The sequence below is a fragment of the Oncorhynchus nerka genome, linkage group LG10, assembly GCF_034236695.1.
Source record: "Oncorhynchus nerka isolate Pitt River linkage group LG10, Oner_Uvic_2.0, whole genome shotgun sequence".
Lineage (NCBI taxonomy): Eukaryota > Metazoa > Chordata > Actinopteri > Salmoniformes > Salmonidae > Oncorhynchus > Oncorhynchus nerka.
Genome location: NC_088405.1, coordinates 54,846,577 through 54,861,493, shown reverse-complemented (window position 1 = coordinate 54,861,493; position 14,917 = coordinate 54,846,577). Strand labels below are relative to the sequence as shown.

At 45.1% G+C, this 14,917-nt stretch overlaps 2 protein-coding genes and 1 pseudogene across 2 annotated transcripts; 2 read left to right on the top strand and 1 right to left on the bottom strand.

Annotated features, from left to right (window-relative positions):
- Nucleotides 1–393: 393 nt before the first annotated feature.
- LOC115135639 (large ribosomal subunit protein mL49) lies at nt 394–2,052 on the top strand. The gene is made up of 4 exons (XM_029670538.2): nt 394–532; nt 773–923; nt 1,313–1,437; nt 1,620–2,052. Exons 1-4 carry the CDS (start codon nt 422–424, stop codon nt 1,764–1,766), a joined length of 534 nt encoding a protein of 177 aa, XP_029526398.1. The 5' UTR covers nt 394–421; the 3' UTR covers nt 1,767–2,052.
- A 1,275-nt stretch (nt 2,053–3,327) lies between these two features.
- Nucleotides 3,328–8,882, top strand: LOC115134941 (uncharacterized; annotated as a pseudogene).
- On the bottom strand, nt 8,838–14,689 carry tm7sf2 (transmembrane 7 superfamily member 2). The gene is made up of 11 exons (XM_029670517.2): nt 14,574–14,689; nt 14,117–14,184; nt 13,784–13,980; nt 13,620–13,674; nt 13,094–13,288; nt 12,878–12,981; nt 12,659–12,778; nt 12,296–12,464; nt 12,101–12,181; nt 11,462–11,584; nt 8,838–9,799 (listed from the first exon to the last, which is right to left on the bottom strand). Exons 1-11 carry the CDS (start codon nt 14,672–14,674, stop codon nt 9,639–9,641), a joined length of 1,374 nt encoding a protein of 457 aa, XP_029526377.1. The 5' UTR covers nt 14,675–14,689; the 3' UTR covers nt 8,838–9,638.
- Nucleotides 14,690–14,917: the final 228 nt, after the last annotated feature.

Below are 14,917 nucleotides of genomic sequence, written 5' to 3'. Positions count from 1 at the left end.
ATGAGTTAAATCAACGAATTCGTATCTGCTCTCGTTGGACATCGATAACTTGTGGCATGCTAACTATATCCATACTCCGAGTAAGTAGACAATGGCCCTGATCGGACAGCTCAGAGCCTCTGCTCTTTTCTGTCCATAAGAAATAATTGGATTGGTGGAAGAGGCAGGGCAGGCCTGGAGCAAGGAAGGAGGGTGTGGTCAGCAAGGCATCCCGCGAGGCTGAATGCCCTAAGGTTTTTATCAGAACGGTCGTATCCATACTATGACCAATAAGCATACTATATACTCAATTTACGTCACAAACAGTACTGCTAGTATGAGTATTCGAACACAGTTTATGAATGAAAAGGACGTATTTATCTGCGCATACCTATGACGTTGTACTCTCTGATCCCGCCCACGTGTGGTGGTCAAAAGAAACATGTCGCTCCCCTTCATACACAGATCCGCAATGTTATGCAGAAGATTTAGGGCAAGTTTAAATCTTTACGATCACACGACAAGGATTCCAAATACTACGATACGGTTACGAGTGAGTTGGCTATTTGATATCAATATATTCATTAAAAATATATTTACATGGCCGAAATGTTGGTCAAATCGAAGTAACAAACGTTAGCTAGCATGAAATCAAGGATGCTAGCTAGCTCGTGTCAATGTCAAGCAATACGTAATGTGTGGAATTGGGATGGATTGTTTTTTTTTTCATTAATGAGTTATCATGGGTATGCAGGAATACATTTCTCCCTGTCTCTTCCCCTTTCAAAAACAGACATTGTGTAGCTCAGTTGGAGAAGCAAATACTGGGATATTACAATCTACAGAAGAATACAAATTTGTGGAACGACTGATCCCACCTTCACGAGTGCCCATTCCCCCTAAACATGACGGTCCTTCCCCATCTGGCTGGACTCCTCCATCAGGTAAAGCTTGACACCGGAGATTGATAGCTAATTAGCATAGGTAGTCAACTGTCTTCCGTCTGTTTTCCGTAATCAAGCGCTGTAAACGTGTAAATATGGCCAGTTGCAGCCGACATTTTTCGGTGATATGAAAGACAATGTCCTTATGCTTCCAAAACCATACCGCTAGTGATTCATGTTAATGTGCAGACCGAGCGTCGGGGCTCTAAACAAACACGGGGCTCCCCCCCCATCCCATCCCATATACAGAAGACGCCTTTGTCCAATGACTTATGTGTAATGGAACTAAGTCATGATCAAAGACTAACCTAGCAGGTGACATTTACTTTATGGTTAACCTCAAATGTTTTTCCATCTTTTCCTTACCCCTTTAACCCAAAATTTTATAGAGGTACCTCCTGCTTTGCCGTACATGATCCGTCGCTCCCGAATGCACAATGTTCCTGTCTACACAGACCTCACCCATGGCAGCCGCAAGACAACCCTTGTACGCAAGGTTGAAGGGGACATCTGGGTGAGCGAGACAGAAATTCTATGGTTCTTCTGTCAAAACATTTTTGTAACTTTTGCCGAATTGCAAATCAGTATGGATGACTGACTGGAAGTATAAGAGCTTTATATTTATCTATCTGTTATGTTTTCCTGTCAATATGCAATTGTTTCCTCCTAATTAATGGTGCTACTTTCTCCCGTCAGGCTCTTGAGAAGGATGTTAAGGAGTACCTGCAACAGCTTACTGGCAAAGACCTGCCAACACAGGTCAATGAGGTGACCATGACACTTCGGGTCAAAGGTCACTTTGATACAGAGCTGAAGGAGTGGCTGGTGGAGAAGGGATTCTAACTGGACCGCTGGCGAGGGGGTAAACTGTTGCAGAACAGTTGTCAGAGAAAAAGAGTGCATACTTTTCTACATGAAACCCAACCATTTGAAATGCATCCTGTATTGAAATAGAATAGATAATAAAGAGACCGTTGTTTATTTATGTAGATGTGCTCCATGTCAATTATATTTGTATGGAACACTTTACGCTCAGCTGATAAGCATACTTGAAAGTTGAATTATTAAATCGCCATTTCCTATGGGGGGGGCTGCGTTGTATTGCAATAAAATATCACCATTACCTGTTTGGTGTAGTCAATACTGAAAAATTAATTTACGATTTTTCATGGCTGTTCATGGTGTTCTTATATATATAGGAAATTATACTTGAGGGAAGTATCTCGAACGATACTGTGATGTTTTATGTAGGCAGGTTTCCATTGGCACATGTTTATTTGAAAAAAGCAATGTCCAAGACAAACAATCCTTGCAATGCTCATGGAAACTGCAGATAGTTTTCTGAAGGTCGATAATATTTTTATCCGTTTTACAGGTGAATTATTATTTTGTCCAACTTTCTTATTGCGACAAATTATGAAATGTGTTTTCCGAATAGTAATTATTGCCGACATTTGAAGGTACGTGGAGCACGTGATATCACTATAAACTCAATTCCACATTGAATTAAATGCCGAATGCTTGCAAATAAACATGTGTAACTATAAAAATATATCTTGACTTTCAAGAATGCCTGAATTGCTTGGCCTTTTCTGGTTGGCTGAAAAGTTACCATGCAATTATTTAAGATCTACAGGAGTGCAAGTTTTACCATAGAGTGAACTCGTGGCGATCGTTGACATGAAAAATATGGGAAATATTATTCTATCCATGCTGGTTTAGGTGGGCAACCAGAGACATGAAACACAGGTGTGAGGGCATACACGCTGGCGCCAATTTATTAATGGGGAATTTTCCTAAATGGGTGATGGAAACACTTGTCATTCGAAACTAGGTTTTTGCGAGGAAAAAAACAAGTTTTATGTAGGTGTAACGTCATTATGTCCAGCAGTTTATCAACCCACTATAGTTGAATGGAAACGCACACTAGCAGGCAATTACCGTATCTATTTTGTATGCAAACGTTCTAAATGTCGACAAGTTAAAGGAAACACAGCTTGTGACGGAAACGCACCCCATTTCATAATGCATCTTCCATGTCTGCCAGTTAGTTGCTTTTGCGATCGTTTTACGACGGATATGCGACAAACTCAGAAACCATTTAGGGTAGGAGTTTCTCCAAAGTTAAGTCTCACACTTTTAATTATTTGACAGTTTGAGGTTGATAAAACTCCGAGCTAATTAGAATTACTGTACCATATCGGAATTTGCATGTGTCTGACGATGTACTGATACTTAAGGTACGGCCCCAGTGAACCAAGTTGTCTCTCACGTTGAATGCTGTGAGTGAACTCGGATGCAAAACTATCTTTCATTCCAGGCAAATTGGACGTTCATCGTTTCACTCAACATTATTACATCCGCGTGCAATCAGAATTAGAAACTCATTTGCCCACCCAAAATAATGAATCAAATACTTAGACAGAGAATCCCTCCATCCGTGAGGAAATTACTGACTGACATTGGACCAAGGGATCAGAGTCTGATACTATCACTAGAGATGGAATTGAACTTCCTGCCAGAGTAATCACCAATAACAGTGATTTTCTGACACCAACTGCAGGGAAAGAGAATGGAGATGCTGATCATACAGATACCACAAAGCGAAGTGTGCAGGCTGTGCTTATCCAAACCCTCTTGCTATACCTGTCCACAATACAATGAACCTAACTGTGGACTGGAGTACTACCGAACTACATATCAGTCCGTGTGCTCAGAGGAATTCTATAAGGAATTTGTTTTACAGAAGCTGAACACATGGGAGATACAGAAAGTGGGGGGAGGAAGAAGATGCAGGATATTCTGCTTAGGCTGAAACATGGGGAAGAGGGAGGGATGGAGTGTTTTAAAGGCTGTTGAGGAAATGGGAGGTAGTGAGGAGACAAAGGAAAGAGCACAGGTTATAGAGCTCCTCTCCAGGTTAGCAGAAATTCAGTCATCTAGGGAAGTGGGTGTGGAGGAGATTAAGGACATTTTAACCAAACTTAAATAGTTAGGAGACGAGGATGAAGAAGCAGTGCAGGTGGTCGCTGCAAATATTGGAGACAGTCGCTGCAGACATGGAGAAGGGGTTTGAAGAGAGTGAGGAGCTGGACTTTCTGACAGGCTCTCTGGGCTGAATATCGATGCTTTCTCAGAAGAGGCACTGTGTTGAGGACCTGTTGAGCAGCCAGGAGAAGTTCAGAAATTTGGTGAAGGGTGGGGCTGTAGGGGCTCTGGTCCCCCTGTGGGAGCAGCACCAGGAGGGGGAAAGCCCAGATGGAGATACTGGAGGAGGAGATGATGCCGCAGGACAGGAAGGGAGCAGTACAAGAGAAGCAGTGAAGACAGATGATAAAGGACAGAAGGGGCATTGTCATCCAGTTGTGAAGAAAGAGTCAAAGTCAAATTGTGGTCATCGCGGATATCGAAGTCAAGGATTCTGGGGCTGGACTTGAGAGTGTGGGTAAATCAGTGAAAGAGCAGGGACAGAGAAAGGGTAAACACAAAGGGTAAAGGTGTGTTCCGGAGTTCCAAATTGAGCAGCTGCTGAAAAATGAGCTCCTGTATATATTGAGATTTAAATGGTTTTTTAGAGTGAAGTACATCGAAAAAATCAAGAGAAAACTGCAAGACTCAATAGAAGACAAAACAAGGAACAAACCAAAAAGACAGGCTTTTGAAGAAGTAACTATTTTTCATAAAATTGTACAGTTATCTTAGCTAGCTGAATTGCTAGCTGAATTGTTTACTTGTTGCTAAGCAGTTGCTAGGGACACTCCTGGAAGAAGCTAGCTAGCTTACAAAGAATAACAACAAAAAATATCTAGTTAACAGAAGAAAGGAAGACAAAATAAGGACAGAAGAAAAAGGAAAAGAAAAAGGACAACAAAGTGAAACCTCTAAAGAAACAAGAGACCATAATACAAGAAACAGCATTATAGAGAGATAGAACAACAACAACGCAGCCACTGCCAGCTAGCCTACTTCAGCAGTACTGTATCATTTGAATTATTTTAGTCAATAAGATTCCTGCTACGTAAGCTTAACTTTCTGAACATTCGAGACGTGTAGTCCATTTGTCATTCCAATCTCCTTTGCATTAGCGTAGCCTCTTCTGTAGCCTGTCAACTATGTGTCTGTCTATCCCTGTTCTCTCCTCTCTGCACAGACCATACAAACGCTCCACACCGCGTGGCCGCGGCCACTCTAATCTGGTGGTCCCAGCGCGCACGACCCACGTGGAGTTCCAGGTCTCCGGTAGCCTCTGGAACTGCCGATCTGCGGCCAACAAGGCAGAGTTCATCTCAGCCTATGCCTCCCTCCAGTCCTCGACTTCTTGGCACTGACGGAAACATGGATCACCACAGATAACACTGCTACTCCTACTGCTCTCTCTTCGTCCGCCCACGTGTTCTCGCACACCCCGAGAGCTTCTGGTCAGCGGGTGGTGGCACCGGGATCCTCATCTCTCCCAAGTGGTCATTCTCTCTTTCTCCCCTTACCCATCTGTCTATCGCCTCCTTTGAATTCCATGCTGTCACAGTTACCAGCCCTTTCAAGCTTAACATCCTTATCATTTATCGCCCTCCAGGTTCCCTCGGAGAGTTCATCAATGAGCTTGATGCCTTGATAAGCTCCTTTCCTGAGGATGGCTCACCTCTCACAGTTCTGGGCGACTTTAACCTCCCCACGTCTACCTTTGACTCATTCCTCTCTGCCTCCTTCTTTCCACTCCTCTCCTCTTTTGACCTCACCCTCTCACCTTCCCCCTCTACTCACAAGGCAGGCAATACGCTCGACCTCATCTTTACTAGATGCTGTTCTTCCACTAACCTCACTGCAACTCCTCCAAGTCTCCGACCACTACCTTGTATCCTTTTCCCTCTTGCTCTCATCCAACACTTCCCACACTGCCCCTACTCGGATGGTATCGCGCCGTCCCAATCTTCGCTCTCTCTCCCCCGCTACTCTCTCCTCTTCCATCCTATCATCTCTTCCCTCTGCTCAAACCTTCTCCAACCTATCTCCTGATTCTGCCTCCTCAACCCTCCTCTCCTCCCTTTCTGCATCCCTTGATTCTCTATGTCCCCTATCCTCCAGGCCGGCTCGGTCCTCCCCTCCTGCTCCGTGGCTCGACGACTCATTGCGAGCTCACAGAACAGGGCTCCGGGCAGCCGAGCGGAAATGGAGGAAAACTCGCCTCCCTGCGGACCTGGCATCCTTTCACTCCCTCCTCTCTACATTTTCCTCTTCTGTCTCTGCTGCTAAAGCCACTTTCTACCACTCTAAAATCCAAGCATCTGCCTCTAACCCTAGGAAGCTCTTTGCCACCTTCTCCTCCCTCCTGAATCCTCCCCCCCTCCTCCCTCTCTGCAGATGACTTCGTCAACCATTTTGAAAAGAAGGTCGACGACATCCGATCCTCGTTTGCTAAGTCAAACGACACCGCTGGTTCTGCTCACACTGCCCTACCCTGTGCTCTGACCTCTTTCTCCCCTCTCTCTCCAGATGAAATCTCGCGTCTTGTGACGGCCGGCCGCCCAACAACCTGCCCGCTTGACCCTATTCCCTCCTCTCTTCTCCAGACCATTTCCGGAGACCTTCTCCCTTACCTCACCTCGCTCATCAACTCATCCCTGACCGCTGGCTACGTCCCTTCTGTCTTCAAGAGAGCGAGAGTTGCACCCCTTCTGAAAAAACCTACACTCGATCCCTCCGATGTCAACAACTACAGACCAGTATCCCTTCTTTCTTTTCTCTCCAAAACTCTTGAACGTGCCGTCCTTGGCCAGCTCTCCCGCTATTTCTCTCAGAATGACCTTCTTGATCCAAATCAGTCAGGTTTCAAGACTAGTCATTCAACTGAGACTGCTCTTCTCTGTATCACGGAGGCCCTCCGCACTGCTAAAGCTAACTCTCTCCTCTGCTCTCATCCTTCTAGACCTATCGGCTGCCTTCGATACTGTGAACCATCAGATCCTCCTCTCCACCCTCTCCGAGTTGGGCATCTCCGGCGCGGCCCACGCTTGGATTGCGTCCTACCTGACAGGTCGCTCCTACCAGGTGGCGTGGCGAGAATCTGTCTCCTCACCACGCGCTCTCACCACTGGCGTCCCCAGGGCTCTGTTCTAGGCCCTCTCCTATTCTCGCTATACACCAAGTCACTTGGCTCTGTCATAACCTCACATGGTCTCTCCTATCATTGCTATGCAGACGACACACAATTAATCTTCTCCTTTCCCCTTTCTGATGACCAGGTGGCGAATCGCATCTCTGCATGTCTGGCAGACATATCAGTGTGGATGACGGATCACCACCTCAAGCTGAACCTCGGCAAGACGGAGCTGCTCTTCCTCCCGGGGAAGGACTGCCCGTTCCATGATCTCGCCATCACGGTTGACAACTCCATTGTGTCCTCGTCCCAGAGCGCTAAGAACCTTGGCGTGATCCTGGACAACACCCTGTCGTTCTCAAATAACATCAAGGCGGTGGCCCGTTCCTGTAGGTTCATGCTCTACAACATCCGCAGAGTACGACCCTGCCTCACACAGGAAGCGGCGCAGGTCCTAATCCAGGCACTTGTCATCTCCCGTCTGGATTACTGCAACTCGCTGTTGGCTGGGCTCCCTGCCTGTGCCATTAAACCCCTACAACTCCAGAACGCCGCAGCCCGTCTGGTGTTCAACCTTCCCAAGTTCTCTCACGTCACCCCGCTCCTCCGCTCTCTCCACTGGCTTCCAGTTGAAGCTCGCATCCGCTACAAGACCATGGTGCTTGCCTACGGAGCTGTGAGGGGAACGGCACCTCAGTACCTCCAGGCTCTGATCAGGCCCTACACCCAAACAAGGGCACTGCATTCATCCACCTCTGGCCTGCTCGCCTCCCTACCACTGAGGAAGTACAGTTCCCGCGCAGCCCAGTCAAAACTGTTCGCTGCTCTGGCCCCCCAATGGTGGAACAAACTCCCTCACGACGCCAGGACAGCGGAGTCAATCACCACCTTCCGGAGACACCTGAAACCCCACCTCTTTCAGGAATACCTAGGATAGGATAAAGTAATCCTTCTCACCCCCCCCCCTTAAAAGATTTAGATGCACTATTGTAAAGTGGCTGTTCCACTGGATGTCTTAAGGTGAACGCACCAATTTGTAAGTCGCTCTGGATAAGAGCGTCTGCTAAATGACTTAAATGTAAAATGTAAATGTAAACACAGAAAGGAGGTGAGGAAGGCCAAGGGGACAAAATCAATGTGCTTCCAGTCAATGACAAAATCCCTCCTCTAACCTCATCCACCCCCTCTTGTTTGCAATGGCTTGGTCAATGCTCTGTTTGGCAACACCTTCACCCTATGCCTGATGATCAATGGTGACATCGAGTCAGACCTAACTCAGGAGTTCTGCCAGATGGTTCTGACTGTGTCCGAGGCTCTGAGCTCAGGCAGGGTGTTCTCAGCTCCCTTCGGGGGGCCCTTCAGGGAGGGGAGGCAGCCATTTTGTCCAGGGGGTTACTTTGACCGAGAGGACCCCAGCCAGAGCTGTGGAATCCGTGGCTCATATTCTGAATGGGAGAAGTAAGCAGGATGATGTTGGATACTGCTTGGCAGCTTTGAGACAACTCCGTACTGTGCTATCCCAGGCCAGGGCAGCTCTGCCCAAAGGGGGAGATGAACGGGGATATGAGAAACAATTATTTGAAATAAGAAATGTGAGATCTTTCAAGCTTGGGGTTCTGACCATACCCAGGAGGTGAGAGGACTGGCTGCTGAGTTATGGAGAGAGCACAGGAAGGAGGATGAGATGAGTGCTTTGGAGAAGAGTTGAAGAAAAGTGAAGAATGTGTTGATTGAGAATGTTTTAGTATTCTATAACAGTTAATAAAGAGACTCATATTTACCCATCTTATTTTCAATTCAAATTCAGGGCCAGACTGGTATTAGTTGTTTGCATACAATTTTGTAAACATTTATTCTGACTGCAATTACTATTGTTTATTGTGTTTTTTGTTGTAAAAATTCACAACAAAGTTATGCAATCACGTTAAGGTAAACTTAAGGCTTCAATTTCAGTTTTGAAATATTAAAGAAACAGGCTAACACTCGTCACTCTCCAATAACGTCCAACATGACCATCTCAATACATGCATACATTTTCCTGATCATTTGAATATCTTTCAGATCAGTGCTAATACACCACAGTTACTGAAATGTGACTCATCTGTTCATTTGAAATAAAGTGTAGGGCTGGTTTCTTGGACAGAGATTAAGCCTACTCCTGTGCTAAAACACACTTTAAAATGGAGATTCCCCATCGAGCATGCTTTTTAGTCCAGGACTAGGCTTAATCTGTGTTTGGGAAACCAGTCCATAGTGTCCAATCTTGAGGAAGAAAGGAAAGATCAGTATGAAAGCTAATGCTCAAGATTGATCGTGCTTGAGACTCACTAGAAAGACATCACTACTGTGAACAAATGGTAAAGCCGCTGGGCCAAACTGTCAGCTTGTCTGGCCAGTTTATATAGAGTCAGAAGTGCCATTTTCTCCACAGTCATCATGTGTAAAGTACATATTCATTATTACAGAGAAAAGACAGGATTTCAGTAGTTTTTCTTCAGTCTAGTCTGTTGAGGTTCAGAAAGTGCACTTTATACAACACAGCTGGCCATCATATGCAGTGTAGATCCCTTGCATGCTCCCGGGCCCCGGCTCTGTCCTGACTGCTTCGGTCGAAGCTTAGCTCAGTAGATATAGGGGAAGATCCTGTAGGGCACGCGCCTGCAGTAGCTGTCCCATGCCAGGCCATACTTGGCCCTGCAGTGCCTCTCGTCACGGGCCTCTCGGTGAATTAACAGGACAGTGAAGTACACAACATAAAAGTAAGGTAGAAGATGGTTGAATCCTGGAACAAGACATACAGTACATAGGATCAGAATAAAGTGCCTTCAGAAAGTATTCAGACCCCTTGATATTTTGGTACGTTACAGCCTTATCCTAAAATGGATCTACACAATCTACACACAATGCCCCACAATAAAAAAGCAAAAAACAGGTTTAGACATTTTTGCAAATGTATTAAAAATATAAAACAGATACCTTATTTACCCATCTTTGCTACACGACTCAAAAATTGAGCTCAGGTGCATCCTGTTTCCATTGATCACCATTGATGTTTCAACTTGGAGTCCACATGTGGTAAATTCTAATGATTTGACATGATTTGGAAAGGCACACACCTGTCTATATCAGGTCCCACAGTTGACAGTGCATGTCAGAGGAAAAACCAAGCCATGACGTCAAAGGACTTGTCCGTAGAGCTCCGAGACAGGATTGTGTCGAGGCACAGATCTGGGGAAGGGTACCTAAACATTTCTGCAGCATTGAAGGTCCCCAAGAACACAGTGAACATAATTCTTCAATGGAAGAAGTTTGGAACCACCAAGACTTCCTAGAGCTGGCCACACGGCAAAAATTAGGAATGGGGGGGAGAGGGGCATTGGTCTAGGAGGTGACCAAGAACCCAATGGTCACCCTGACAGAGCTCTAGAGTTCCTATGTGCAGATTGAAGAACCATCCAGAAAGACAACCATCTCTGCAGCACTCCATCAATTTACATTTACATTTACATTTAAGTCATTTAGCAGACGCTCTTATCCAGAGCGACTTACATGCCTTTATGATAGAGTGGCCAGACGGAAGCCATTCCTCAGTCAAAGGCACACGACAGCTCGCTTGGAGTTTGCCAAAAGGCACATAAAGACTCTCAAAACATGAGAAACAAGATTATCTGGTCTGATGAAACCAATATGGAACTCTTTGGCCTGAATGCCAAGCGTCACGTCTGGAGGAAAACTGGCACCATCCCTACAGTGAAGCATGGTGGTGGCAGCATCATGCTGTGGGAATGTTTATCAGCGGCAGGGAGACTAGTCAGGATCGAGGGAAAAATGAACGGAGCAAAGTACAGAGAGAGCCTTGATGAAAACCTGCTCTAGAGTGCTCAGGACCTAAGACTGGGGGCGAAGATTCACCTTCCAACAGGACAACGACTAAGCACACAGCCAAGACAATGCAGGAGTGGCTTCGGGAAAAGTCTTTGAATGTCCTTGAGTGGCCCAACCAGAACCCGGACCTGAACCAGATCAAACATGTCTGGAGAGACCTGAAAATAGCTGTGCAGTGACGCTCTCCATCCAACCTGACAGAGCTTGAGAGGATCTGCAGAGAAGAATGGGAGAAACTCCCTAAATATAGGTGTGCCAAGCTTGTAGCATCATACCCAAGAAGACTCGAGGCTGTAATTACTGCCAAAGGTTCTTCAACAAAGTACTGAGTAAAGGGTCTGAATACTTATGTAAATAAGATATCAGTTTTGTTAGTTGTAAAAAATAAATAAAAAAACAGTTTTGCTTTGTCATTATGGGGTATTGTATGTAGATCAATGATAATATATATATATTTATCAATTTTAGAATAAGGCTGTAATATAACAAAATGTGGAAAAAGTCAAGGTGTCTGACATGCTGGCTGGATGCAGAGAGGGTCTATTTGATCTCTACTTACCACACGGCAGGGACCATGCCAGGGCCATGAGAAGGTCTCCTAGGTAGTTAGGATGGCGTACGAGGCCCCACCAGCCAGACACCAAAAGGCGCTTCCCAGTTGCTGTGGCAATAGTCTCCAGGTCTACAGGCACAGGGGGAAATTATATATATTTTTCTTTAGTTTTGGATGTGGCATTACCTTTATTGAACTAGGCAAGTCAGTTAAGAACAAATTCGTATTTTCAATGACTGCCTAGGAACAGTGGGTTAACTTCCTTGTTCAACGACAGATTTTCACCTTGTCAGCTCGGGGATTCGATCTAGCAACCTTTCGGTTACTAGTCCAACACGCTACCTGCCGCCCCATTTGAGAGAGATCAGATTGCAAATTATTCACACTCCATCTGCTCTTTCTGTTGCGGCCAGATTCTACTCTGTGGTGCCTCCTACCGTCCACTGTATTCATTATGCACTTTGTTCCATTATGGAAAACAAAATTTGAAACAGCCAGTAATAAAGATGTCATCAGTGAGATGGCCCAATTCTATCTATCCTCTCAAAACTGTTAAACTGATTTAAGAAAAGTGTATTAATTCCAAACTAAAAACGTGTGGAAGTTGCCATGCCAGGAAATCGAATCAAGAAGTTGAATACTAACTTGCAACACTGGGATGTGTAGGGTCTCGTCTGAATTGGTTCTTCTGGGAGTTTGATTTTCTGAAGATATAATACCCAGCACCTAATGACAAGAAGAGATAAAATACATTCCATTGATAAGGGGACAAACAAATATAACAAATCTTTAAGTGCAGAATGCACACTTTCCCACCCCACATCTTAAAACATGATTTACCATTCAATGTGACTATAGCTGTGGCTCCTAGAAGACTAAGGGACTGTGGGTGCACGACCAGGAAGGCAGCTTGCAGGCTGTACGTAAAGGGAACCCAGGCCAGGTCCCCAAAGACCAACATAAACCCAAAGCCATCATGCACTATGTCCATGGTGGTCAGCACAGCCTCCTGCAACATCACAGAGAGAGCATCAGTCAAGAAAATATATTCCACTGTCAAATGAAAACATACAGCACTGCAGAAATGTAATGAATTTTAGGGCTCAATATACATCTGCAGTGTAACACCACAACACATTCAATTGGCCTCACTCTTTTATACCACTGTTATTTCCTAGCTATTCCTGTGGACTGTCCTCTCACCTCATTCCACAGAGCATCCGCCACGTAGAGCAGCTGGAAGCCGTTGACCAGTATCATGGCCAGGGAGGCGGAGTCCCGTAGCTCCACCTCTTTCATTAGCATCCCAAAGTTAATCACCACCTAATTGGAAGAGGTTTTTTTTTTTTTTTTTTTTTACATATCAACACAATTATATTTTACTTCATATAATATAGTCACCCTTGCTCCATTTCTACTCACCCAGCCAATCAGACCTGGTCTCAGCTCACAAAAATACTTCAGATCAAAGCTTCCAATCCGCGGGTTCAGCTCTCGTCCCATAAAGAAATCATACAGGGGGTTTCCTGTGTGAGATATAGCAGGCGTGAGCCTATACAGGAAAACCTCTAATGCATTTTGATGTATGTTGTTTACTTGATATTTTATGTTACTTCTCTAATCCTGCACCACCCTTACCTGTGTTTCCCCCCTGGGCGAGGGCATGGTGAGGGGCCCAGAAGGAGCATATGTAGAGGTAGAGGGAGAGGAGGAATGACACCCCAATAGCACACACTGCCAGAGGCAACAACAGCTCAAAGAGATACCCCAGAGGCATCCCCAGCCATAGTGACAATGTCAACAGCACAGCTGTGATGCAAAGGGCATGAAAACCTGTAGAAGGCGAGAGAAAAAGAGAAAGATAGAAACAGAGCTAGAAAGGGTGAGGGAGCAGGTGGGAGGGATAGATACAATAGATAATTAGTTGGGAGAAGGAATCATTAAAAAAACAAGTTGAGTTTGGACTGAGTAGCTTGCAACAAGATACATCATTGTGGACGAATGGCCTGCATAGCTCAAGGTCAATGACACCTGCAGTAGATGAAAACATAACCAGTTAACTCTTCGCACCCAGCTCAAAGCAAACCTGCTTAAAATTGAAACTGTACACATTGGAACACACTACTTCAAAGCTTTATTTCTGCACCCGCCAACCCTACAATACCGTTTATGGGGTACTTGAGTCTCGAGCCATCTTTTAGCACCATCCCCTCAGACACCTGCAGGTAAGACAGAGATATGTGTATCAGCCAAACCTCACATGACAACGTAGTCAAGAGACAAGGACTCCAGAACTCAAAGGTATTCATAATGAACAGCTCGTCTCACCTTCCCCATAGGCAGCAGGTAAAAGAAGCTCTGGAGGGCCATCCAGCCCAGTATGAGAACAGGGGCCAGGGGGTCCCATAGCTGGGCTGTGGGGGGCAGGACAGGGGGCCACTGGAGCACGCTGGCCACAGGGGAGCGACATACACAGAGCAGGTAAAGTACCGTCAGGGGCAAGAAGACAGGTATACAGGTGGCACCTTCAAGGGGGAAGAGGAAGAGAGACCAAGGAAGTGAAGTTGGTGGAGAAGAGAATAGGTGTGAGATGGGATTGCAATATGCCTATTTAAAACTGAACATGCAAAATGTGTTTTCTTTTTAATAAAGCAAACTCACCCAAAGTCCCCCCAAATTCCTTTTCTGCTTGTGGGGATTTTTGTTTGTTGAACTTCATTATCTGTCTCCTGTGAAAATGTTAAGAGGAGGACACTGGTAGTGTGCATGCTCAAGACAAATGTGTATAGGCAGCAATAAAGACCTTTATCTCATATTCTCTGAATGAACTGGACTAGTATAGACTCTAGTGACTACTATAATGTCCTACTTTATTGTTGATGTTGAGAAATAAAAACACAACTCTGCTAATATAGTTAATCTCTAGCGTAACGAGGATACGATTCGGTTGAATGACACAATGTAGACAGATACTACAACATAGACAGGTTACATCACAGAAAAACAATTCCATGCGCATTAATAGATAGCAGCTAAAGAGAACATTTTTGCGTTGGACGTAAACCAAGAACATTAAAAGGTTTTTTTCCAACATCGCATAATTTATAGCGTCACTCACCTGTATTCCTCATGTATACTCACGCCAAACAACAAGTACAGTGCGACGATAAGAACGCGTGCGTAGAACTGCCCCAAAGCTACCCCCCTGACATGACCCATCTCTAAACCAATGGGATTAAGCCATGGTCATCAGAAGAGCATGGAGAGGGGAGCGTTAAACCAATCAAATTTACGCTGGGGCGGTGACCACATATATCATAGGGCCGAGAAAAGTGATGGTCAAATTTAATGTACAACCTTTTACTCTATAGCGCTCTTATTGGTTGCTAGATACTTAACTCTTGCTTAATGACGTGAGAAAGTACTCATGCAACACCTACGCAAACATTATTTCCATAATTG

What these genes read in the sequence shown, in the direction of transcription:
- LOC115135639 (XM_029670538.2), top strand. Translation starts at nt 422, where the DNA reads ATGTCGCTCCCCTTCATACACAGATCCGCAATGTTATGCAGAAGATTT. An exon ending in ATACTACGATACGGTTACGA is followed by an intron (nt 533 to 772) that starts GTGAGTTGGCTA and finishes TTTCAAAAACAG; the next exon opens with ACATTGTGTAGCTCAGTTGG. An exon ending in AGGTTGAAGGGGACATCTGG is followed by an intron (nt 1,438 to 1,619) that starts GTGAGCGAGACA and finishes TTCTCCCGTCAG; the next exon opens with GCTCTTGAGAAGGATGTTAA.
- tm7sf2 (XM_029670517.2), bottom strand. Translation starts at nt 14,674, where the DNA reads ATGGGTCATGTCAGGGGGGTAGCTTTGGGGCAGTTCTACGCACGCGTT. An exon ending in ACTCAAGTACCCCATAAACG is followed by an intron (nt 13,289 to 13,619) that starts GTATTGTAGGGT and finishes CGCCTTCTACAG; the next exon opens with GTTTTCATGCCCTTTGCATC. An exon ending in AGCTATAGTCACATTGAATG is followed by an intron (nt 12,182 to 12,295) that starts GTAAATCATGTT and finishes TCTTGTCATTAG; the next exon opens with GTGCTGGGTATTATATCTTC.